The sequence below is a fragment of the Aspergillus saccharolyticus genome (genome assembly GCF_003184585.1).
Source record: "Aspergillus saccharolyticus JOP 1030-1 unplaced genomic scaffold BP01scaffold_4, whole genome shotgun sequence".
NCBI lineage: Eukaryota > Fungi > Ascomycota > Eurotiomycetes > Eurotiales > Aspergillaceae > Aspergillus > Aspergillus saccharolyticus.
Window position 1 is genome coordinate 679,310 of NW_020290614.1, and position 23,318 is coordinate 702,627.

Genomic DNA, 23,318 nt, shown 5'->3' on the forward strand with positions numbered 1-23,318 from the left:
AAACCATGTGGGCACGTGGGTAAGATAGTTCTGTGTAAAATGTTGCGCATTGCATGGATGGGCTCACGGACTAAGCTCGAAGCAGACTAGACTCGAGGACCGACCGACAGGACAGAGACATGAATGGGCGAGCCAAAGGCGGCCAGACGGGCACGTGCACTTGCACTGCTTCTTCTCACTTCATTCCCATTGGGCACGTGGTGCCACGCCCCGAATGCCACGCCGGGTGTCGCTGGAGCCAAGTTGGCCAAGTCCAGCCCAAGGAGGCTTGTCTCCTGGAGGTTCGCTGCTTGACTCAGTCATGGCTCCGAATGTGTGTGACAAAACATACGACAACTTCAGGGATGGCTACGACTTACAATTCTGATGCCTGCCCATGAATTGGAACAATACGATCTACGGAGTATTCAGGCACTATCATCTGTCACCAGTCACCAGTCAGTCACCTTTCTCCGCGCAGGCTCATCCAACGCCTTCCTGAATCATGTTCCATGTCCCAAGTTATCACTGCAATCTCCTGTTATCTCAATGACAGTCTCCATTGGTCGGCAAATCTTGTCAGCTTGCATCCTCCGAGGCCGCAGGTCCACTAGTTCGTCTCGCTTGACCCGGAAGGCAATACACCACCGCTACTAAGGTCTAGTAGCGACCACCACCAATTATCCTGACCAACCACAAGCTACATCGCTAGAACGTGCTGAACGACTCTGATCTTGATGGTTCCTGGTGCATATAGCATGATAATGCAGCTCATTTCTGCTCGCACATATATAATCCCCTCGTTATTCTCCCCTTTTCGGAGGTGATCATCTCTATCTAGTCTGCCTCAAGCCTCCCATCGATACACTTCGACATGGCAGACTTTGACGCCTCGCACGAGCCCAGCATGGGCGGAAAGCAGGAGTTCCCCGAGATGAGCCCCAGCGAGAGGGACGCCTTCAACCGACTCCTTCGTCCCGATGACAGTTACACCCCCGAGGGCGTCTACTGGGCCGATCTCCCCATCGGCCAGCGGATCAAGTTCGTCCGCTCCGTCGACTCCAAGGAGAGCAGCCGCCAATGGTCTCTCTTTTGGCAGCAGTTCAAGGCCGATCCGCTGTCGCCGTTGATGGACTATTTCAAGAACGTCGTCATCCCGGGTGCAGGTATCGGTCTGGAAGGGTGAGCCCACCGTGACCCCTTGAGCACAAGACCCTTTCCTTTGAGAGCTGATGATTCGGTGCTAGTTATGTTCTCCTTTCCATCGGGAACATCTCGACCTTGTTCGGCAAGTCGTTTGAGTCCTGCTGGGGCAAGTACGAGATCTGCTCCAAGACCTGGGTCTCGGCGGTGACCTACCTCGAAATCGTCGGGATTATCATCGGTCAGATCATGGTGGGTGTTATCGGAGACTGGATTGGCCGTCGCTGGGGTCTGTTGCAGGACGCTTGGATCATGATCCTCGGGTTGGTGATGTTGGTGGCCGCATGGGGCACCACCCAGAACGGATGGGTCATCTGTTATGCCTGGTCTCTGTTCATCTACGGTGTCGGTGTCGGTGAGTTCAGCTCTCTCGGCCTCGATCTGACGGACCATTGACTGACCTTTCTCAGGTGGCGAATACCCGATGACCGTTACAAGTGGTATGGAGAATGCTGTCGGCTCGGGCAAGCTGTCCACGCGGGAGGATCGCCTCCACCGCGGTGCCAAAGTCATTGGATGCTTCTCCATGCAGGGCTGGGGTCAGGTTCTCAACCAGGCCTTCCTCATGATTCTGCTTCTGATCTTCAACGCCGGCAGCGGCAAGGAGCCCATCAACCAGACCGCCGCCCAGTGGACCTACCGCATCTCCTTTGTCATTCCGCTGGTGGGCACCGTGTGGCTTCTGTATTACCGTGCGTACCACATGAAGGCCGCCAGCAAGCAGCTGGCCGCCACGAAGAAGCAGGCCAAGGTGTCTGTCACCGGTTACGACACCGAGTCCCTGCGCTTGACCTTCAAGTACTTCACCCCCCGGGTCCTGGCCACTGCGGGCGGCTGGTTTGCCAACGACGTTTTCTTCTACGGGGCCAAGCTGTTCTCCAGCGACTTCATCGCCGTCATTAGCCCCAAGTCCACCTCCATCTTCACCTCGTGGCAGTGGAGTTTCATTGACGTGGTCGTCACGCTGGCGGGATACTACTTTGCCATTGCCTTCGTCGACAACAAGCTGTACGGCCGCAAATGGATGCAGATCTGGGGCTTTCTGCTGTGCTTCATCATGTTCGTGGTCCCTGCCTTCAAGTACGACTATTACACCCAGCCCGCCCACATCCACTCCTTCCAAGCGATGTACTTCCTGTCGAGTTTCTTCAACCAATTCGGCCCCAACTGCGTGACCTTCCTCGTCGCCGGCGAGGTCTTCCCCACCCCGATCCGCGCCACCGCCCACGGCATCTCCGCTGCGACGGGCAAGCTGGGCGCCCTCATGGCCGGGGTTCTCTTCAACTACATCGACACGCAGACGAAATTCTACTTCGTGCCGTGGTGGGGCCTGCTGGGCATGGCCCTGACCTACCTGTTCCTGCCGGACACCACCGGCCTCGATCTCAAGGAGCAAGAGCGCCGCTGGATCTACATCCGCTCGGGCCGCGAGCACGAGTACCACGGTGTCGCCGTCCATCCCAAGCACTTGTCCGTGTGGGAGCGCTTCCGCGGCGCCGCCAAGCACTACGACCCGGAGCTGGACTACCAGCAGCGTCTCCGCGAGTACCGCGCCGAGTGGGAGACCAAGATGGCCCGCATGAGCGAGGAGACCAAGCGCGGGGATGATGTCGATGCGTTTATCGAGGACGAGCTGCTCGAGGGTTCCGTGCATGATTACTTCTATCGCACGAGTTCGCTGAGCACGGCTCATACCGTGGGGAAGGAGACTGAGGCTAAGGATCTGTGATTGCACGGACAAGTGTGTCGGTCGGATTGCATCGGGGTCGAGGACTTGGAGACTATACCCGTTTGCCTCATCGAGGCGACCTTACGTATTGTAATTTTGTTGGTTTTTTCTGCTGTCTGGAACTATGGATCGGTTGGATGAAAAATTCGTTGTGTTGTATAATTTGTTTGAGGATAGTTGAACTCGGACGTTGTTGGGATAATCTTATGGGACGATATTTTCTTGAATTGACGGAAGTGCTGTGTTGCTGACATCATGGTTGATGGTTGCTTCGGCTCGTGGCCAATTTCTGACGGTGCTATCTTCACGCCTCGTCCATCGGAACCTTTACTCTGTAGCTCGCGGGGTGAAGTGTTCCCGTGTAGCCTCCCATCATTCAAGTAATTTCCGATCCTTGTCGGGAAGATGTGAGCACTCAGGCACTGGGTCATGTTGCTCAGTTCTGTGTTTCATGTGCGTTAGAGGGTTGGATTTCACTCACCTATGACAACCACTATCAGGTTTTCTTCCAGAAACTTGAAGTGCTAAATAGCTGAACATTCTGCACGGGACCTGACTTCGGCTTTGGCTTCGATACGGGAGCTTGACAGTAGCGTCGAGGGGAAATCTCCATGAGTGCTCTAAGTCAATACAACCTATTCACGCCGTCCGCCAGGTAGATCTCAAGATGAGGCTTCAATAAAAGTTGAGGCCAACAAAATAAGCGTGATCTGCAAACAAGCCTCTTCAATTATGATGTAGAGCCAGCTCTTACAGGGTGAGTCAATCAAGCTTACCTACTTATGATGTATGCGGAAAAGCGGCTGGACAGTATGAGAGTTCAAGCAGTTGCATGCTAAAGGAAGACTGTTTCTTGGAGCAAAACCAACTAACTTATGATTGCGACCTAGAAACAGCTTGCATCTGTTCATTATGTATACCAGTAATGCTACCATATTGCAAGGCCATACACGCAAGACTTAGGGCTTCGCAATCTGCCGCTCTGGGTCTCTCGCCGGTGGTAAACTGTACACCCTTTCTATTTTGCTGCAGTAACAGCAAAGTGTTATTGCTTTTCAGCTACACCATAAATGTATTTAATTCTCTTCTTCTTCTGAACCAACACCACATGCAGTGCTTCTATACAGCAGCCCGTTCCGTAGACACCCAGACCTTACACCCCTCCCACGATCATGTTCACCTCATGCCACAATCGTATAATTACTCGCCGCCGACCCAACAACAGTCAAATAACCCGCCTACCCCCGAAAGCCAAATCAGCATGCATTCCCCAATCAACACGCACCGCAGCCCACACCACCACCCAGCAAGAAAGAAACAACTCAACTCACCCCAACAAGATAAGCGCGGGTCACCCCAATCTGCGCCGGCCCAGTCACGTCCGGCACAGTCAGCGTGAAATTCTGGTACTCATCGTAGAAGTCCGTGTGATACTCCGGGTCGAAGGGACCCGTGTAGAGGAGATCCTGGAGGTACTCGTTCGGCGGGGCGCAGGGCCGGGTGTCGGGGCAGGATTGGATGCCGATCGCGATGCCGATTTCCGTCATGGCTTGGATGTAGTCCTATTTATTTCATCAAGTTACTTGTCAGTGCTATGTTGGGTAGTCTGCAGGGAAAAGATGAGTTTGGGAAGAGAAAGGAATAGTCTGCAGAGGAAGGAAATTCAAGAGCCATACACCACGCGCGACCTGAACCGTAATGGTCTCTCCGACTTGGAGTTGGGAATTCGCCGGGGGAGAATTGATGAAGATGCCTTGGGCCAGGGCTGTGGTGGCACAGGCTGCAAGGGTAATGAGAGATTTCATGGTTGCTGGCAAATGATCTTGACTTTCAAGTGTCGGGTTATGGATGTGCTGGTTGAAGTTGAGCTTCAGTTCTGAGATGGTGAGGTTTATATAATTTGATATGATTTCATGCGGCCAACAGCAAGCTACTACTAGTATGCCCGCCCATCCCGCATGTTCCATCGTAAGGCTATTTTCTACCTCCAGTCACACGGCGATGTCAGACGGGACGATGTTTCGGCTATATTTATCGAGAGTCGGGGTTGCAGGATCTCGTTGGGAGAGTGTGGATGCAGCTCCGAGACATCAGGCCTCCCCCTCGTATTTCGCCCAATCTGAGTTGACCGACCCGTGTCTGACATGACTTGTCAACCTCTTCTTGGAAGTATGTCACCGTCTTGTCAGACAGCTAGGCTGATAACTCAGGAGCCATATGCTGAGACTTGAGGGGTGTGGTGTTGTGGATAGAGTCAAGTTCGTCAGTCGGAGTGGTTGCCGCCCAATACTCTCGGGCGATGTACTTACTGTATGTGCTGTGCACAGCCTCAAACCGCCACAATCCTCCAACAACCACAATAATACGAGATGTGCGGTCAATGCTTGTCTCCGCCAAGTGAGGTCATGGTCGATGCTTGGGCGTGAGAGACACTTCGGGTAGCGCGTGCTACATAACAAAAAAATCACTCGCATTTCCTACACTGGAGGACAATGCAAGAAGAGGAGTAGATCCTCCGACAGAACAGTCCCTTCATAGACTACTACACAAAAGACTACTACACAATAATCTCACCGCCTCATCGCCCCTTCAACTCCTGCTACCGTGCCATTTCCCAGTACACGCCTCGCTTCTCCAACAATTCTCTATGCGTTCCCCAGTCAAAAATTCATCCTTTGTCAAGCACCAGAATCTCATCCGCATGCATGATGGTTTTCAACCGTTGAGCCACAGCAATCGTAGTGCGACCGCCCATCGCCGAGCGCAGAGCCTGCTGGACTTGGTACTCCGAAGCCGTGTCCAAGGCAGAGGTTGCTTCATCGAGGAGACTGCGTGTCGTCAGCATATTTGTAAGACAAGAGCTGCGAGGCAGGAGGGAAAAAAATACGTACAGGATTTTTGCTTTCCACAGTATTGCTTTTGCAAGGGCCATGCGTTGGCGTTGACGGGACGGATACTTGAAGTGAATGTGCTGCAAATCAACATCTTTGACGGTGCTCGGAGCAGGCAAAGCACCCTCTGGCGGACGAAAACTCGACCCATGAATCAGACCCCCGCAGACTAACATCCTTAACCGTGATATTTTCGCACGGCGCAACAGCACTACACTGAAAACTGAGAACGTCCGTCGAAGGCAACGTGCCGGAAATATCACTGGAGTACAAACTTTTGACCTGGAACTGGGAGTTTGTGCAGTTTCCGGAAGCGCCCGAGAAGGTGGTGCAATGTGAGACTGTAAAAGGTGTCCCCTTCAGGTTGTTGAGCGACAAGTCCGTAGCTTTCACGCCGGAAATGTCTATTCATCATTAGCTTCTCGTCCGGTGATGCTATCAAGAACCTAGACTTATAGCCAAGTCCGCCACCCCCTCCATTTGGCAGTATCCGACCTGATCCCCAGTCCACGTCTTGCGCACACAGCATAGGTGGTCTTTTAGTATGAGCAATTCGAGACACGAAAGTTCTCCACCGTTTCGAACTCGTCTTTGTATTGCCCCGATGCTGCCGATCGAGATGCCTAGACTGGTGGAAAAGGTTGAATCGGCGATGGTGATGTCCGTCGAATTACCCTTCAGACCGATGCTGTCGTCGCCGTTGACGGGCTTGGACCGGTAGTCACGACGAGGTGATTACCATACTATGACTTTCTCAGTACACATAAACGTCATTGACTGTCATCCTTTGAAATTCTTCGCAGGTCCAGTAAACCGGTGTGTCGGTACTCTGGTACTGATTGTTATATTATAACTTTTAGTAATAAAGACCAGCTATATATTTCTCTTAGAATAGTATAAGGGCTAAGGTGGTGCAAGAAAAGGAAGAACTGCAAAAGGAAGTCGGCCTAACAGCTTGTACTATAAGTACAAGCATCTTCCGCCCCCCTGGACTATGAGCTACATCTCAACATACCTCCTCAAGCTTCCCTTCCCAAGTACATCCCTCGTTTCCTTAAACCTATTTTGTCACGGAAAGAGTATGCAGTGGACGTGGTATTGCCTGATCCTCGGGGACCTCTTTGCTCTCCTCGTCCGCTTCCGCACCGGAGAATGGTCTCCCCAAGCACGGTACTTTCTCGTGTGCTCGCACTTGGCCTTGTGGGCTCGAGTCTTGCAAACAACACTATTGTGACCTCCTATATCTAGTCCTCCGACAGCAGCCCCGGGTTGAACCTGACGGTTTCGATGGATGTGGTGAATGCCGACTACGCGTATCTCTACGACAACACAACCACCAACGAGGACCTTACCAAGCACACCGACATCACCACCACGGTCTCCGCGTACACAGTGGCCAAGGTCACTTCCGAAGTCATCATCACCGCCGCTTCCGCGATCACGATCTACGAGTTCATCGCCGGGGTGATCAAATCCAAGTCTGATGCCAACTCCTGCACCATCACCTACGGCACCGACTCGGATGGCAGCCACACCGAGGGTTATGCCTACAAAGCCTCCACCACCGGCAGCAACTGCGACACGACTGCGGAGCTGAAAACGATTCGTTCTGCGACGGAAAAGTGTGCCACCACCCTCAGTACCATGGGCGCCGTGCGCGGCTGCTGTACCATGACCCATGAAGGCACTTGGGAGGGCCATCTCCGCTTGTCGGGGGATCCGACCAGTTATCCTGTGACGACCGTGACATGTTCAATGGAAGATTGGAACCAGAAGATGAAAAAGATGAGATAAAGTGAAGAGCTGCAGCAGTGAGGGGGGGAAAACATCTGGTAGCATCAGATATTCAGTCTTCTTCTCTTTTCCATCTTTCTTCTTGAATTTTTGTATACGCTTCCGAGATGGAAAGTAGTGAGGGCGACAAAACAAGGTACAGTACCAGGTCTCACTTAAGCTCACCAACCAGGTTCACACTCCGAATAAGATTCCATTTACGGGGACTTTAAACAGTGGGACTTCGCTACGGACAGTTTCCGAAAACCTAACCTGGGACTTACTAGATTCATCTCCACCGTTGTAGAGGTCTTGATTCGGCTAGTCTTATTAACCTTTCGCCTGTGCTTCCTTATATCCGCTTCTGGGATCAGATGAGGTTTGGTTTCCGCATATAGTGCGGCCCGCGCGATCACGGCCGGTGTTAAGCCGGGATCGTGACCCCGCCCAATTGCGGTATGGCTGAGTCAAAGATGTCCGACAGGATCTACCTTTGATGAGTGGCATTGAAACAAGGGTAAAAATCGTAGAGAAGAAGGAGAGACAGCGCCGTTCCGACCATGAGCCTATCGGTCCTGTCCTAGCCCTTTTTAGTACTTGACCGGCGACATACTGTACTGTATTGTGGAGTACTACCTACTGTATCCATTCTCTGGTACCAATAACTACCAGGGAGTGAAGGTGGGGTTTTAAACCATAGTCACATCGCTTGACTTATCAGAATAAAGAGACCCAGCTGTTGCTTGAAGCCCGGCAGCGGCTATACAGTTTGCGTGTATCACTGTAACTCCTTTGAATTCTTGCAGGGATGTGCTCTATAAGTATATATATACATAGGTGATACCATTGGTAGCTAACATGGTTTGTCAGCTGATTGCGCCCCCTCGCGTACGTCCGCTGTTTGCGATATCTGAGAGGCCAATAGTAGGGCCGATGAGAGAGCAGCGATGAAAAGCAGGGCGCGGGACAACATTCTGGCTGTGTCGGACGCTTGTCTTCCAAATGCTCATTCACCTTCAACCATTGAAAGCTCGATTGGGGATAATAGGTTCGAAATGACATGGTAGCTACGTACTATCAAGTATCTCGAGCTCCGCCGAGCATCTATAGAGTCACTGACCCCTCATTTCAACCCGACCCTGTCGGAACTCCATCCTGTGATAGGTGCAATTTCAGATTCAGTTTCTCCACGATCTGCAGTGCTAAGAGACTTTGAGGAGAGCTTTGACATTGCTGTTCTAGCAGATAGGACTCATAATGGAGTCATGCTTTCCATATGCAAGTAAGTCGTGGGGTTACCGGTTTCGTCCCTGGGCCTTGCATCAGCGACTGCGTGACATGATTGCAAGTACAGCTCTAAACAGTCTGATGATAGTAGGCTAATTCTGATACCGAGCTCTTCTCCAGTCTGACACATCTTGCTGTCTGTAGTGTCTTCAGCCCTCCGAACGTTGCCGCCGGCTTTTCTGGAGGGGATCCATACTACAAGCCTCGGAAATAGGTTTGCCCCTTATACCAGGAATGTTCGATCAGATAGACAGGCAAAATCTGTTTCTTATCGTTGAATCTGGGATTTCCGTAATGGAAATGATGAGCCAATCACCAAAGTTGACAGAAAGGCGAGAGAGAAAGCCTGAGGGGAAAATGACATACAAAGCTCGAATTCGCATGTGTTGAGCATACTATTGCTTGTTTCCCACCCTTCATCTCCACTGAACGAGACGAATATCCTACCACTATCTCAAAGCATCTGAGCTATGCTCAGCCACTGGAACATATGTCCAGAGCCAATCATTGAAGATACCTGTCGCAGCATCATCTGCACATAGGTCGAGCACGCAACTGATGGTTGCCTAGCAGCAAAGTTCCAGCTTAGGCTCGAACACATAAAATTCATACTCACTATCATTACACTAAAAGTGTATAAGTCCAGGACCTGGGTCAAAACCGACTCGAGCCGCAAGCTATCGAGGACTACACAGTACTACTACGTATGTACAATATGGACGCCGGAAAAGCCGGTATCGGATGCCTAAAAGGGCTTAGTGCGTGATGTTGTTGCTCTCCGCTCAAGGCAAAATCATTAGTTTCCGAATAGCATTTGGTTCGCTCACTTGTACACTTGAACTCATAGACCCTACCTGTGCAATATATTCCCCGTCGACATGAATCACATCCACCAATACGGCATCTTCAGTGCCCTGATGCAGGGCTTCAGCTCGGACGGGGCCACCGTCTCCGACATCTTGTCCAAATGCAACCATGGCCTTGGCACTGTCTGCAACCTGAATGGGGAGATCGTCATCGTCGACGGCGAGGCCTATCACTTTACACCCGACAATCAACTTCACAAACTCAAGCCAACCGACCACATGCCCATGATCGTCGCCACAGACTTCCAGCCCACAATGACCAAGACCCTGGACACGTTGCACATGGACAACCTCAAGCAAGCCCTGCACCCGTTCTTCCCAACCAAGCAGAACAACTTTATCGCTGTCCGCATAGACGCCACCTTCAAGAAGATTGTTTACCGCATTGGCGGCCCGCAAATGCGGCCCAGGGAGCCCTTGCTCGAGCTGGCCCAGCGACAGGTCGTCAAGACGTACGAGAACATTGCCGGCACCTTATTCGGGTTCTATTCCCCGCCATACACCAATGGCATCTGCGTTGCCGGCTTCCATTTGCATTTCTTGTCGGCAGACCGTAGCGCAGGTGGGCACATCCTCGAGTTCGAGGCTGAGAATGCCGTGCTAAACGCTGCGGTCAATCGACACGTGCATCTAGAGCTTCCCGAGTCGGAGGAGTTCAATCGGGAATTGATGCAGCCTGATTTGGCGAAGGATTTGCATCTTGCGGAATGATTGAGTGTATATGAAGTTTTTGATTCCGTTGCGGAGGCAATGAGCTCTTAATTCGGCAGATGTACCTTAGACTACCTAGTATATATCGTGTCCTTCGCTGGCAGGTTATGTCCACCACAAAACGTGCAACTTCGATTCTTGACTGGCTACAATTCCACCCCATCTTGCGGTTCGCTACATGCCAGCGCTTATATAACAGTAGGTAAGTATTTTTCATCAGAATTGGGGACTGCGCGGCGCAGGCACAAGATACCTGTGTCCCTTACAATATGATAGAAGAAAAGATGTGTCTAATCACTTGAGAAACCCTCCCCGCAATATCACCCCGATGTTGACATGATATACTTGTATGAACGTCATGGCAATTACATATAAATACCAGAAAGGGGTGTCTCCGCGCCAGCTTCTGTTCTCCTCCGAGCTTCCTAGGTAGAGAAGTAAACCCCTCGCCGCAATTGGCCGAACTGGCCAGACTTTTCCGCTCAGCACTCGCCACCAATGGGACTTGATCTTGTGAAGAGCTTTCATTCTGGAAGATTACTGCAGTTTGCAGTGGCTGAATCCTCCCGCGGCTAAGGCTGCGAATCAAAATCATCACTTAATAGAATTATGATTCTATCGCTGCAGCCACCACGCTTAGACCCAATGTGTCTTGGGTTCCAGTTTGAGGTTTAGGGCCTGCAGTCCGGAGTGAGAAATGATCTTAACCCCCACTACCCCGCGGGATCCGGACACCAGTTTTCAGGATCAGCTTATACTATATGGTATCCCACTGTCTGGGTCAGTCTATCTGTGAAGGGGCAGATTCACAGTTACAGCTGGGTGTACTTCTTCCCCGGGATCTTAGACTGGGTACCTTATTTTCGTATACAGGTCTCTATCTGAAGAAGCACTGGCTCTGGGACCTCCAGCCGACTGAAAGCATTAGTATAGCAAAACAGGTAGTTTGGGCTCTGGAGTTGGTGACAATTTTCAAGTTTAATCAATTGAATAAGTGAGGCGGTTTTAATGTCTTCTTTTCTTGGTTGGGTTCTGAACAGAGATAAATACAAATACACCCCATCCATCTATTCAAGATGCCTCTAGACATGTCTCGTTGCTTGTTATACTAGAAGTTCTCTATACATACCACCTCTTCTCAATCTAGCCTCTCCCACACATCCACCATCAACGTGCCTCCTCTGAATCCCCAAAATCCACATCCCGACACGGAAAACACCCCTTCTTAATGACCGTCTCCACCAAATCCCCGCGGGTCCCCCAGGTCGCCCGCCCAAACGCAGCCACCATATCCAGCCCATTCAGCAGCGTCCCCGTCGTCCAGATCTTTCCCTCAATCGCCCACCGCTTCTCCACCCAGGTCGTGCCGGGGGCGAGCTCGCGCAGCCTCGGCAGCAGGAACCGCGGGCCGGTGGCGGTCTTCCCCTCGAGGAGGCCGGCATGGAGCACGGGCTCGAAGCCGGCGCACACGCACAGCATGGCGGCGCAGTCGGCGTAGCTCTTGCGTAAAAAGGCCTTCTCGGCCTCGCTGGCCTCGTAGCCGACTTTGCCCGCGGCGATGAGGACGATATCGAGCGGGGGACAGGAGGTGAAGGAGTCCTTTCAGGTGCGGTGGAGAGGGGTATTAGTGTGTTTTGTGGGTGTGGTGTTTTGGTCAGGGTTGGAGTTGGGGGTTTGTTGGGTAGTATGACACTACTAAGAGACCTACCGTGGGAACGACTTTCATCCCCGCCGTCAACGTGGCTGGTGTCCGGCCGTCCTCGTTAACCCAGTGGTAGACGAACTCGAGGGCATGGGCTTTGGATGCATCGCTGATCATTGAGGTGGGCATGTCCTTGATGAAGTCGCGGTCGACCCAGGAGAAGAAGCCGACGGGGGCGATGTCGAGTTGCTCGGTCACCCTGCCGGACGTCAATCAGCATTGAGGATGGAGGGTTTGGGGGTAGAGGGCAGGGCAAATCCTACGTCCGGAGCAGGACTACTCCCACGTGAATTGGGCGTCCGGGGTTGGAGAGGTCGATTGGAGGAGACATTGCTGTGGGTGGCGTGACAACTGGGATAGGGGTAGACTGCATCATCGGTCGCAGGGAGTCACAGTCTTATTAAATGGTTCTGTCGGCATGAACAGGCAATGCATCAATTCTTTCCCGCTCGCTCCACCCTCCCGACCGTGCTTTGGGGGCTAAATCAGTCGGTATGCAAGGGGACTTTAGTATTTGGCCACTAATTGTCACAAAGACACAAAGGCAACAATGTCCTGACATTAAACATCGGAAAGGTCCACCAACATCACGGTTGGCGATAGATAAGAATCCTGTGCTGTGAGACGCTGAGGGGTAAAATAAAAGAACTGGGGATAAAAAGTCGAGGGAAGCTCCATCAGCGCAGGATTCGGGCTAGTCTCACAGGTGATACATAAGTAGCAAGAGTCGTTCAAGTATACCAAAGCAGCCGTATACCGGCAACCAATCATGTATCGGGCCATGATACCCATTTGTGTATGCGTTGGAGCGAGCCGAGCAGACCGCAGACCAAAGAGAAAAGACAAAAAGAAGAAGGGCCGAACGCGGATCGAACGCGTGACCTCGGGATCTGCAATCCTACGCTCTACCACTGAGCTACCGACCCGTTCTTGGTGGTTGCTGCTAGAGTCTTTATCCTATAATCCTAGACAAAATCTGCGCAGCAATTACACCCGATTGTCATCCAAAGGACAATCAGTGCCAGTCACGTCGACACCGCAGTGGTGGGATCATACTTTGTCGAATTATCTCTATAGGGTACTACACTACTTGTCTCCATGTCAACTAGTACACTCAAGCTGCCAGGCAACAAAGGCGTGCCAGTGCGACCAGAATGGGCCCAAAGCTTTAAAACCATTGTTGAATGGAGACCATTTTATCTCGCCAGCTAGGTAATGATAAGTAAGGTCCAGTGGAGCTGTTTTTACGAGTCTGAGTTTGCCAGCCCTACCCCCCAAAGCAGCCCCACGCAGCCCCACCGATGGACTACAGTGGCTCAAAGCAATGCTGGCGGAGAGAAGAGGCTACGGGGGATTGAACTAAAGTAAACATCCTGTTCAGAAGCTCGTCTGTGGGATATGCTGAGACCGCCAGCAGAGGGCAAGATCTAGTCCCCTCAAAGCAGAATGAACCACCTAACCGACCTACCAGATACCTCACCGATTGTGCCTATTGAAGTTGCACGTCCGAGGAATCCCGAGCAGGAATTTGATAGTAATAGAAAACACTTTAGTATAGGGGTGGCTCTGCATGTGAATAGTTGACGTCATACCCTCTCCTTCTGCGCAAGGGAAATACAGCGGTAGGCATCAAAAAAGCAATAGATGCGAGTGGGGATAACTTAACTTACTGAAAACAAGCTTGAGTGTTCTCACCCGAGCTCTATCGCAATCATATCCAGTGCGAGTTGGTGGAGTGGGGATCATCCGCGGTACCTGAGGAGTTCCCCAGCGGTCGCCCTGCATTGACTGTAACTTACCTCGGCTCATCAACTGTTACCCCAGAGTGAAGACAGCCTCTCCTCCATCCTCCACTCCAACGCAACAATTTTCCCACCCTCAACCTCACTTGTTCCCATTATTCTACCACAAACCACCATGTCGCAACCCGATCAATACAAGTATTTCAACATCACCTTCCCGCCAGAGCACGAACATGTTGCCCACGTCGAAATCAACCGCCCCGCCAAACTGAACGCCTTTATCGAAGCGTGCGCCCCCTCCCCCTGCCCGTTCCCTCACCCCGCACCGCCCATCTTTCAACCACCCCGACCCTACTAACAAAGTAATACGATAGGATGTGGCTCGAACTCTCAGAAATCTTCACTCACCTCTCCACCTCCCCCTCCGTCCGCGCCATCGTCCTCAGCGGCGCCGGCCCCAAAGCCTTCACCGCGGGCCTCGACGTCCACGCCGCCAGCCAGGGCCTCCTCTCCCCCTCCACCACTAACGACCCCCAGGACCCAGCGCGCAAGGCCACCCACCTCCGCCGCCACGTCCTCTCTTTCCAGTCCTGCATCTCCTCCCTCGAACGCTGCGAGAAACCGATCGTGGTGGCCATGCACGGCTTCGCCCTCGGCCTGGCGGTGGACATCAGCGTCACGGCGGACGTGCGCGTCTGCGCAGCCGACACGCGCTTCGCGGTCAAGGAGGTGGACATCGGGCTGGCGGCGGATATCGGGACGTTGAGTCGGCTGCCCAAGGTGGTGGGGACGTTTGGGTGGGTGAAGGAGGTGTGTTTGACCGGCAGGATCTTTGGGGCGGAGGAGGCGCTCCGGGTGGGGTTTGTGAGTCGCGTCTGGGAGGACAAGGAGGCGGCGGTGCGGGGGGCGTTGGAGTTGGCGGGGGTTATGGCGGGGAAGAGTCCCGTCGCTGTGCAGGGGACGAAGGAGTTGTTGAATTGGTCGAGGGATCGGAGGGTTGAGGATGGTGAGTTTTGTTTTTGGTTTGGCCTGAGAAAGTGTTTATGCTGATGTGATGAGATGTAGGGTTGAGGTATACGGCGGTTTGGAATAGTGCGGCGTTGCAGACAAAGGATGTCGAGGCGGCGTTGTTGTCGGGGATTCAGAAGCGGAAGCCGACTTTTGAGAAGTTGTAAGTAGTTCATGGTGTATATTATGAGTTACGGTGGTACTGCTGGTTTGGTACTGTCTGCATGCGGTGAAGATTTACTTGCAGGGACGATGAGCTGTGATGGATGCTGCGCACAGCATAGAGTGGAGTCGGTATAGCGTGGTGGTTGTATTAGATCCATGCATCCATAGACATACATACTTGCTGGTTGATTCTACTTGTGGGCTTAACGAGGTGGATTCATTCCCATAGACTTGTTATGTTGTCACAGTGATTCCTCAACACTAGTCCCGGAAGCGATCAAAGAACTGGCTCAACCACTGACTTACATACGTATTTAGTCAAATAGCAGAAGGAATTAGGAGACAGTGGAGACTACCTTACAGAATTGTTGGCCTTATGTCTCGAATCAGCAAAGGTGCCAGACACACACCCTATCTCTAACCGAGCATTCAAACCGACTTGCCAAGTTGTAAGGGCTGAACCAACCCTTCCAACCTTCGCGTATAGTTGCGAAGGGAAATCTATATAGTAGGCCTCAGGCACTAGTCACGTGATAGCTAAGCGAGCAGACCGCGACCTCCCATTTAGGGGGCGGGTGACTTGCGAATTAGGCAGATCAGCAACAACACCTTAAGGCAATAGACTGGCATCTTTGGCCTCGCGAGAGCTTTCGTTCATCACGCTATTTCATCACCCTAGCCCTTATAACGATCCATCTGTCCCGTAACATTTCTTTAGAAATATAAGTACTAAGAGTATATCTTTAGAATATCTAGTATTATACTATTAACGATAATACTATACTATATAATTGAAAGATTATCTTTATAAGTACTTATAGAAAATTAGCAACTACTATAAGTGGTATTCAGAGAACTATATATATGTATTTCCAGCTGTCTAAAAAGATATTAATATAGTATATATCTGTAATATCTAATCTTACTAATTTATTAGTTATTTATATATAAAAGACATATAAAAACACATACATATCTCTTTATTGGTATTTATCGAAATAACTACTAAGGACTCTTATTAGATAATCTGAAAAGATACTCTTGTCTATAATATTATAAAACATTCCGGCAGCAACGCAATGTGGCTGAGCATTTATCAAAAAATCAATGTCGAGCGCGGGGACTGGAATGCATTGAAGATGGGATAAATGGACGTCGCTGCAATATGTGGCAAACTACAACTGAATGATGGATTTCCGGCGTGAGTTGGTCAAACCAGATTTATTCCTGCTCGGATGACTTGGCATTAGATTCAGAACATGTGACTGACTAATATGTTGGATGGCAAATATGCATGATTCTTCACGATAACGAAGATTATCTCATGTGACAATACTTCGCCTTGAACAACTCCATGTTCGAGTATGTGTACAAGTTTTATCAAATCGGTAGAGATGCAGTGACAAAGGGAAATATATGCACAGGCTTGAGGTCGCGTCTCAGTCCAACCTAATGTATTACCAAGCTTGTGTACACTAGGTTAGACTTATTGAAGGTCAATTTCTATGGAAAGGGAATAGGTATCCTTTACAAAGGGGTGCCTTTCACTACTATCAATCCTCTTAGAAGTAGGCTTTTCTTTCTTAGAAACTCTATTAACATTCTTAGTACTCGAATCGGGGAGAATTGTATAGCAAAAACAATGACTAGATGCATTTCATGCGGCCCGCCATCCTTCCGCAAGCTTCGCATGGCCCGCGAGCTCCGCATGTGCCGCAAGCAATAATTATTCTGCTTGAGCCACGAGAATCGCATGGTAGGATAAAAAAATGAGCAATCATCTCGCACTCAGCCTTCGCTCAGATTTCTTGCTTCTTCCAACCTCACAGCTAGTATGCTCTTTCAAGACTGCCAAAGCGCGCACCGATGAATCAACCGAGCGAAAAGAGCGGACACGGCTCCCTGGAATCTGGAAACTTTACCGAGAACATCATTTACCTCAATTTAACTTTTGACGCGAAACTTCCTCTACCGTCACAAAATTTTAAAGTCCCGAGACCGGATTTAACCAAACTAGTCTCGCCTCACGATTGGTCGCCAAAACATAAGATTTGTGTAACATGGATATCGTGTATTGCCACGCTATTTGCTTCGTTTGCGGCAAGTTGCTACAGCCCCGGAGCGAAGCAAATGGCTGGGGAATGGCACATCAGTGAAGTTGCTTCTCTCGTGGGTATCACCACTTTTTGCTGTGGATTTGCCATTGGGCCCATGTTCCTCGCGCCTTTCTCAGAAATCACTGGAAGAAAACCAGTGTTCATAGGAACTGCAATCCTTCTTCTAATATGCCAGATATGCTGCTCAGTCACTAGGTCATATTCTGGGTCAGTTTATCTCAAAGCTGATTCTCACTTTACATAAATGCTGATAGAGGTTATTGCCTAGAATGCTTGTTGCTCGTTTTTTCGCCGGGATTGGGGGATCAACTTTCTCCACAATGGTCGGTGGTATCATTGCTGACTTATATCCTCCGAAAGAGCGAAATGGCCCTATGACTTTATTCTCTACAGCGGCACTGTTTGGTACAGGCCTTGGACCGCTCATATGTGGATTCATTGGAGAAAATACAAGCTGGCGTTGGATTTTTTACCTGCAGATAATCATCGCGGGGATGATTTGTCTCGGTGTGATGATCTTCTTTCGGGAGACACGGAGTCACATCGTGCTTAGCAGGAGAGCAAAGATTTTGAATGGGTGGTACGAGGCACTGGAAGCCGAAGGATGCTTTGGGGTCCGGTTTCCACAGGAGGACGAAGCGTCCGAGGACCGCCCTCGACGGATTCGTTGGAAAGTAGATGAGGAAAGAGTGCAATCCAGCCTCATCCAGCTGCTCTGGACTTCGATTCATCGTCCTTTCTTACTCTTGCTAAGCGAGCCAGTGGTGTTTTTCTTCTCTCTATGGGCGGCTTTCAGCTGGTCCATTCTCTATATCAACCTATCCGTGATACCTCTGGTGTTCCAGGCCACCTACCATTTTTCGCTATCTCAAGCCAACTCAATATTCGCCGCGACGTGCATAGGAAGCCTTTTCGCGATGGCGCAGTCCATGGTTCAGGACAAGTTTGCAATACGGCGTGAAGGTTGGAATTCAGTTCCCGAGCATCGTCTATATTTCTCGTGCCTGCAAAGCATATTACTCCCAGCTGGGCTCTTCATATTCGGGTGGACATCACAGTTTCAAGTTCACTGGATTGTTCCCGCCATTGGAGTGTTTATTTCCACCATGGGTATTTTCTCAATTTATCTCGCCGTATTTAACTACCTTGCCGACAGTTATCATGGATACGCAAGCTCAGCGCTTGCAGCGCAAAGCTTCTGTCGAAACATGCTAGGTGGCATCTTTCCTCTGGTTTCAAAAGCGCTATTCAACAATCTAGGCTTTGGCCCAGCTGCAAGTTTGCTTGGAGGTATAGGGGCTGCCTTGACATTTGTGCCCTGGCTGCTGGTAGTATTCGGTCCACAGATTCGAAGGAGGAGCAAATTCATTAGAGAAGGCATGTACTGAAAGGGGAAATTTGATCCCATGTAGTTATGTCATTAATGAGGAATGACGAGCAGATCAGTGAGGCTCAATGCAAAGAATACTATTTATCTTTCCAGAACTCGCTGCAGCAACGCATAAGGTGCTCCAATATAGAGTAATCAAATACGAGCACATTTTCAGATTCTCTCTTACGACCAAGCCGTCGGACAGGTTGCTGGCTTCTGGCCTTGTTCAATTGTAAACTGGAACGGCTTCTGCAATGACTTCAATTATCACAACTACCCAGGTCCCACCTACTTGTTTAGGCTAATAGGACTGACAACGCGTTCGTATCCAGATCTTATAGATCCAACGCTGCAATAATTGCGGGGGTATGTTACTATAACTCGGATGGGTGAATATTGAATTCAGTCGCATGCCATGCCTGGCTAGCTGCACCTGAAATCTGTTAGAGCCAAGAAAATAACGTATAGTGAACATCTAAATGCATGCTCACATATCTAGGTCTAAGTTCCAGTAGCAGTAGAACATTTGCCCTGATTTACTTATTCGGATTCAAGAGATAACCGTACGCTTCTAAACAAGCAAAGTAGAGTACTTATCGAATCATTGCCAACAACTCATGAGCGTTACAGATTCCAACAATTGCTTGTTATTTCAATAACTCGCCGAGGAACATGATCATCGACGTAGGTGTCTCATACCTTTAAAATTTGATCACAGGTCGGAAGCGAATAGTTCTGTCTTCCATCGCAGCAAAAGCAGCCTCGACCTCATCAAGAGAAAACTCCTTGGTCAAGCAATTCACTCCCTGGTTAATCGCAAAATCTATTGCTTCTCGAGTTTCTGGTGCAAAGCCAGATGACCAGGTTCGCACAGAAACGCCGAACACAATTAGTTTAATGAAATCCAGAGATACGCCATCAACAGCTTTTAACGCATAATCAGCAAAGGACATGTCAGATTTTCTGGTACAACTCACGCGCAATAAGCAGAATTGAGCCTCCAGGACTGACGCCCTTGACAAGTTTCTGGACCCTGCGGTTTTTTTCAGTCATTAGTGAATATTGAAATAAATGGATGGGGGATAATGATAGATGCATACACTTCAGGGCGTGCAACAAAGTTTATTATCAAGGAAGCGCCTCCGTCTTTCTGAAGTTCCTCCACCGGGTCTTCCTTTCGAGAATTAATGAACTTGTGTGCGCCAAGTGATAGCGCTGCTTCGCGTTTGTCTTCTGTCTCTGAAATTGCCACTGTCCGATAGCCCATGAGTCGGGCGTACTGGATGGCAAGGTGCCCAAGACCGCCAACACCAGATATAGCAATCGTGTCGCCCTGTGGAACGTTGCTCTTGCGGATTGCATTGAAAACAGTGATGCCCGCGCAGAGTAAAGGTGCAAACGAAATTGGATCAACATCCTTAGGGACCGGCACGGCGGCATCTGCCCGTAAGGTACAGTATTCCGAAACTTGTCAGTTAGCTTCGCGTTAGCTGTGTACAATACTTGACGGCCGCTGGTAAATCTGAGGAATATCAGTCACTTACAGCCACCATCACGAGTGACGCCGTTAACCTCTAAGTTCTTACAAACCTGAGGCAGACCCCGGGAGCAAGCCTTGCAGTTGCCGTCGTTACCTCCGTGCCATGCTCCACCAGCACGATCTCCCAGCTTCCAGCCCTTGACATTGGCCCCAATGGCGACAACGTCACCGAGGACTTCGTGGCCAGGAACAATGGGATACTTTGTGCTGTAGTGTTCATCAAAGGCATATTAGTAATCGAATTCGCGTGTAGTGAGATTTCGAATATGCTTGCACGCACATAGAATCAAAGTCCCCATTTCTAGTAGCCAGATCCTGTGTATCACATTATGCGTCTGATCAGTATGATTGTACGGCGAAAACAACGACGGGGCGAAGGACTCATACGCTATGGCAGACACCGCAAGCCAAGGACTTAATCAAGATCTCCCCTTCCTTGGGTTGCTTCACCTGAATTTCCTTTACGAGCCATGGAGCCCTTGGTGAGTCAAGGACTACTGCTTTGCAGGTTTGGGGAATGGATATGCTCATCTTGTCAGAAAGTCGAATATGATATATGTAATGGTAAAAAATGTATGGAAGAAAAATAGATAACCTTTGAACAGATGTTCTACTTCACCGAGACTTAAATAAGTTTTGTCTGTTCAATTCTCAGAACTTCGACATTTTGACGTCACTGGATCGATGATTTCAAAGAGATTCTACGGAACAACCTTAGCAAGATATGATACAGGTTTGAAAATGAAGCCAGCAACCTGAACAGAACAATCATATCACCGTTCCATGGTTAGGTCTCCCATCGAAGTAGAGCCGCCCGTCTTGGTGCGGGTCGCGGGTATCGTGCGGCCCGCACACAAGCCGCCGCCGTCGAAGTCTCGAACGGGTTCTTGAAAGAGGAATGCATTTGTAAGCCGACCTTCGAATTGTGACGACAGCTACTCAAGAAAAGCGTCTAAGATATACCTCCCTTGACTAATTTCGGAGATTAGCAGGCAAGGCTTCTCACACATGCACGGAACATGTAGGCTAAGGAGCAGGAACAGGATTTCTCTGAGCAACTGCACAAAGAGACAAGAAGCCACTGTTTCCTGCCAGCTTATAATAAATGTTACGCAAATGATGACCACTTTTCATGTAATCGTCTTGTGGGAAACAAAGCTAAATCGTCGGACCTTAGATGTCCTCTGAAAGACTAAGATTCCGCGATTCTCTCCCTATATTCCTACTTAGAGGTATGGATGCTATAGCCAAGGTATTACGAGAAGACCTTAGCGTCCAGAAACCTTCCAGCTCAGTAAGGCTGTTGTATCACCAGATTAACATGGCCAAATATGCTGACAATCCTGTGGGAAAATCTTGTCCATAGCAGCTCGTCTAGCAATCCGGCATTTTCGGGTGCAAGGTTACCTTTCCCGCTGCAAATGGCTCCGCCAGAACATGATAACGACTTTAATTCCAACTCAAAAGAGGAACCTGCCCAGACTAAAAAGCGGTCGTATGAGACACAGAGACAATGTTTGTCGACCCACAGGAGTAAGAGGACTTCGCACACAGAGACCTTGGTAATAATGGTTCCCTTTGTATCCTTTTTTGCTACAACTAGCATGTTACTAATGATGTTCCTGTATCGCAGCGCTCATTGACTCTCCTCACCAGAGTCCAAGAGAGTCTTCGAACTCTTTCCATCCATCATCAAAGATTACAAGAGAAACACACAACTTTGTTACAGGCGTATCTTGGAAAGAAAACCGAGATTGCACAACTCAACGCTCAGATATGTACATTGGAAAGCGAGCTTTACCTAACTCGCCTCGCATATAAAGACGAGGCGTTTGATCCACTAAAGACCTCACTAAATAAATTTGATATAGCGCCTTATGATAGACTGCATCATGGTGATGCTGCTCAATTGAAAACTGAATGATTTATATGAGGCCCTAAAGATAAAAATACATAAGATCAAGGTTGGTAGGAAGGTCAGGGATGTTTTATATCAAGCATCATGAAGTGTTTTAATGCAAGATTAGAGATCCGTTCATCTGCAGTGCTAATGCAGTAATCGGCTAAGAAATCAGGATTTAAGTATAAAACCAAAGGAATATTCAACAAAGTGGTTGTTCGCCTGCACCATAATGGATGACAATCCAACAAATCGAGTATTGTCATAGAAAACTTCATCGAAACACTAGTTACATGAATTGAGCAAAAATTGATTCTGCTGCTAATTATGGCTTGATGTTGAGAGAAGACGTATCAGGCACTCAGATAGAATACTACTAGGTACGACTGTGAACATTTCCCTTGTAAGTAAGGTGTTAGTCTTATCATGCGTATATCTCCCGAGTCAATGGCATAAGCCTGAAAACTGAGGAGCAATCTTTGAGCCCGTCATGATCAAGTAGCCAAAACATCTCGATGACATCAGTAGACACAGGATGCGGGCCGCACACATTGCAGCAATGAAGTCATCGTAATTGCTTGCTGAGAACAGATTTACCGGTAGAGATGCAGTAATAATCAGACATAACATTGCTATAAAAGCATACTACATCGTTATTGAGCTCAAACATCTCAGCGACTAGATTAGCACAGTACTCAACTACTCCTATTTATGAGAAACAACTATCAATCATGCCCCTCGTGTCAATTCATATCATCAAAGGGGTTCGTTCTCCGTCAGAAGTCCTTCGTCTGTCCAAAACAGTACACCAGTCTCTGCAGGACTCATTCAAGACTTCTTCCAAGGACCGTTTGCACGTGAGTATTTCATGTTTTTGTATGCTCGCTCGCTAACAGGACTGGGCTAAAACACAAACAGGTTGTAATCCAGCACGAACCTTACGAGCTTATTCTGGAAGACAACGGACTGGGCTTTGAAAGAACGGAGAAAAGGGTCCTGATCTGCATAACTCAACAAGGCCGCACAACGATGGACAAAACAGCACTATATGAGACCCTAGCAAAGAATCTGGAGAAGGAATGCGGTGTGCAAGATACTGATCTCATGATATCTTTGACAGCTAATGAGAAAAGTGACTGGAGTTTTGAAAAAGGAAGACCGCAGTTGCTTGAAGAACAAGAATAATGCACTCTGAAAAGTCTCTTGATTCTCATTTTTGAGCGATCTCACTTCAGCGAACTAAATATTTCGATGTTACCATGAACCAAAGTGCTTTATATGCATGCTGGCAGATTGTGAACTGGAATTTATACTTTGTATCTTGACAAGGAGA

The 23,318-nt window shown here is 49.4% G+C and overlaps 10 protein-coding genes and 1 non-coding gene across 11 annotated transcripts; 6 read left to right on the forward strand and 5 right to left on the reverse strand.

Moving 5' to 3' along the window:
- The first annotated feature begins 479 nt into the window (after positions 1–479).
- Positions 480–3,063, forward strand: BP01DRAFT_334049 (MFS phosphate transporter). The gene is made up of 3 exons (XM_025573145.1): positions 480–1,161; positions 1,227–1,537; positions 1,593–3,063. Exons 1-3 carry the CDS (start codon positions 854–856, stop codon positions 2,909–2,911), a joined length of 1,938 nt encoding a protein of 645 aa, XP_025434522.1. The 5' UTR covers positions 480–853; the 3' UTR covers positions 2,912–3,063.
- Positions 3,064–3,993: 930 nt separating this feature from the next.
- BP01DRAFT_353705 (uncharacterized protein) lies at positions 3,994–4,760 on the reverse strand. The gene is made up of 3 exons (XM_025574250.1): positions 4,588–4,760; positions 4,243–4,473; positions 3,994–4,149 (listed from the first exon to the last, which is right to left on the reverse strand). The coding sequence occupies exons 1-3, from the start codon at positions 4,714–4,716 to the stop codon at positions 4,093–4,095; spliced, it is 417 nt and encodes a 138-aa protein (XP_025434523.1). The 5' UTR covers positions 4,717–4,760; the 3' UTR covers positions 3,994–4,092.
- An 819-nt stretch (positions 4,761–5,579) lies between these two features.
- On the reverse strand, positions 5,580–5,978 carry BP01DRAFT_379726 (uncharacterized protein; the record flags this gene model as incomplete). The annotated part of the gene is made up of 2 exons (XM_025577168.1): positions 5,580–5,739; positions 5,803–5,978. The coding sequence occupies 2 exons, from the start codon at positions 5,976–5,978 to the stop codon at positions 5,580–5,582; spliced, it is 336 nt and encodes a 111-aa protein (XP_025434524.1).
- A 976-nt stretch (positions 5,979–6,954) lies between these two features.
- BP01DRAFT_289377 (uncharacterized protein) lies at positions 6,955–7,596 on the forward strand (the record flags this gene model as incomplete). The annotated part of the gene is given in 2 exon segments (XM_025571576.1): positions 6,955–7,049; positions 7,062–7,596. 2 exon segments carry the CDS (start codon positions 6,955–6,957, stop codon positions 7,594–7,596), a joined length of 630 nt encoding a protein of 209 aa, XP_025434525.1.
- A 2,100-nt stretch (positions 7,597–9,696) lies between these two features.
- On the forward strand, positions 9,697–10,632 carry BP01DRAFT_353706 (acetolactate decarboxylase). The gene has a single exon (XM_025574251.1). The coding sequence runs from the start codon at positions 9,741–9,743 to the stop codon at positions 10,437–10,439; it is 699 nt and encodes a 232-aa protein (XP_025434526.1). The 5' UTR covers positions 9,697–9,740; the 3' UTR covers positions 10,440–10,632.
- Positions 10,633–11,441: 809 nt separating this feature from the next.
- Positions 11,442–12,269, reverse strand: BP01DRAFT_353707 (uncharacterized protein). Its single transcript, XM_025574252.1, has 2 exons — positions 12,148–12,269; positions 11,442–12,038 (listed from the first exon to the last, which is right to left on the reverse strand). Exons 1-2 carry the CDS (start codon positions 12,256–12,258, stop codon positions 11,607–11,609), a joined length of 543 nt encoding a protein of 180 aa, XP_025434527.1. The 5' UTR covers positions 12,259–12,269; the 3' UTR covers positions 11,442–11,606.
- Positions 12,270–12,995: 726 nt separating this feature from the next.
- Positions 12,996–13,067, reverse strand: BP01DRAFT_t55. The gene has a single exon. It is a non-coding gene; the product is annotated as a tRNA-Cys (tRNA).
- Positions 13,068–14,005: 938 nt separating this feature from the next.
- BP01DRAFT_334053 (enoyl-CoA hydratase/isomerase family protein) lies at positions 14,006–15,237 on the forward strand. Its single transcript, XM_025573146.1, has 3 exons — positions 14,006–14,171; positions 14,258–14,889; positions 14,949–15,237. Exons 1-3 carry the CDS (start codon positions 14,059–14,061, stop codon positions 15,056–15,058), a joined length of 855 nt encoding a protein of 284 aa, XP_025434528.1. The 5' UTR covers positions 14,006–14,058; the 3' UTR covers positions 15,059–15,237.
- Positions 15,238–16,922: 1,685 nt separating this feature from the next.
- Positions 16,923–18,625, forward strand: BP01DRAFT_406042 (MFS transporter; the record flags this gene model as incomplete). Its single annotated transcript, XM_025578751.1, has 2 exons — positions 16,923–17,380; positions 17,442–18,625. The coding sequence occupies 2 exons, from the start codon at positions 16,923–16,925 to the stop codon at positions 18,559–18,561; spliced, it is 1,578 nt and encodes a 525-aa protein (XP_025434529.1). The 3' UTR covers positions 18,562–18,625.
- Positions 18,626–19,088: 463 nt separating this feature from the next.
- On the reverse strand, positions 19,089–20,673 carry BP01DRAFT_406050 (alcohol dehydrogenase). Its single transcript, XM_025578752.1, has 6 exons — positions 20,473–20,673; positions 20,366–20,400; positions 20,090–20,292; positions 19,646–20,012; positions 19,523–19,578; positions 19,089–19,470 (listed from the first exon to the last, which is right to left on the reverse strand). The coding sequence occupies exons 1-6, from the start codon at positions 20,614–20,616 to the stop codon at positions 19,247–19,249; spliced, it is 1,029 nt and encodes a 342-aa protein (XP_025434530.1). The 5' UTR covers positions 20,617–20,673; the 3' UTR covers positions 19,089–19,246.
- Positions 20,674–22,716: 2,043 nt separating this feature from the next.
- On the forward strand, positions 22,717–23,170 carry BP01DRAFT_363022 (tautomerase family protein; the record flags this gene model as incomplete). The annotated part of the gene is made up of 2 exons (XM_025576248.1): positions 22,717–22,842; positions 22,904–23,170. The coding sequence occupies 2 exons, from the start codon at positions 22,717–22,719 to the stop codon at positions 23,168–23,170; spliced, it is 393 nt and encodes a 130-aa protein (XP_025434531.1).
- Positions 23,171–23,318: the final 148 nt, after the last annotated feature.

Coding starts and splice junctions, on each gene's coding strand:
- BP01DRAFT_353706 (XM_025574251.1), top strand. CDS start 9,741: ATGAATCACATCCACCAATACGGCATCTTCAGTGCCCTGATGCAGGGC.
- BP01DRAFT_334053 (XM_025573146.1), top strand. CDS start 14,059: ATGTCGCAACCCGATCAATACAAGTATTTCAACATCACCTTCCCGCCA. Junction 14,172..14,257: donor CTGAACGCCTTTATCGAAGC/GTGCGCCCCCTC, acceptor GTAATACGATAG/GATGTGGCTCGAACTCTCAG. Junction 14,890..14,948: donor GGATCGGAGGGTTGAGGATG/GTGAGTTTTGTT, acceptor GATGAGATGTAG/GGTTGAGGTATACGGCGGTT.
- BP01DRAFT_353707 (XM_025574252.1), bottom strand. CDS start 12,258: ATGATCAGCGATGCATCCAAAGCCCATGCCCTCGAGTTCGTCTACCAC. Junction 12,039..12,147: donor GGATGAAAGTCGTTCCCACG/GTAGGTCTCTTA, acceptor CGCACCTGAAAG/GACTCCTTCACCTCCTGTCC.
- BP01DRAFT_353705 (XM_025574250.1), bottom strand. CDS start 4,716: ATGAAATCTCTCATTACCCTTGCAGCCTGTGCCACCACAGCCCTGGCC. Junction 4,474..4,587: donor CGGTTCAGGTCGCGCGTGGT/GTATGGCTCTTG, acceptor TGAAATAAATAG/GACTACATCCAAGCCATGAC. Junction 4,150..4,242: donor CCCGCGCTTATCTTGTTGGG/GTGAGTTGAGTT, acceptor TTTCGGGGGTAG/GCGGGTTATTTGACTGTTGT.
- BP01DRAFT_334049 (XM_025573145.1), top strand. CDS start 854: ATGGCAGACTTTGACGCCTCGCACGAGCCCAGCATGGGCGGAAAGCAG. Junction 1,162..1,226: donor GCAGGTATCGGTCTGGAAGG/GTGAGCCCACCG, acceptor ATTCGGTGCTAG/TTATGTTCTCCTTTCCATCG. Junction 1,538..1,592: donor CATCTACGGTGTCGGTGTCG/GTGAGTTCAGCT, acceptor GACCTTTCTCAG/GTGGCGAATACCCGATGACC.
- BP01DRAFT_406050 (XM_025578752.1), bottom strand. CDS start 20,616: ATGAGCATATCCATTCCCCAAACCTGCAAAGCAGTAGTCCTTGACTCA. Junction 20,293..20,365: donor AATGGGGACTTTGATTCTAT/GTGCGTGCAAGC, acceptor TGAACACTACAG/CACAAAGTATCCCATTGTTC. Junction 20,013..20,089: donor CGTCACTCGTGATGGTGGCT/GTAAGTGACTGA, acceptor CTAACTGACAAG/TTTCGGAATACTGTACCTTA.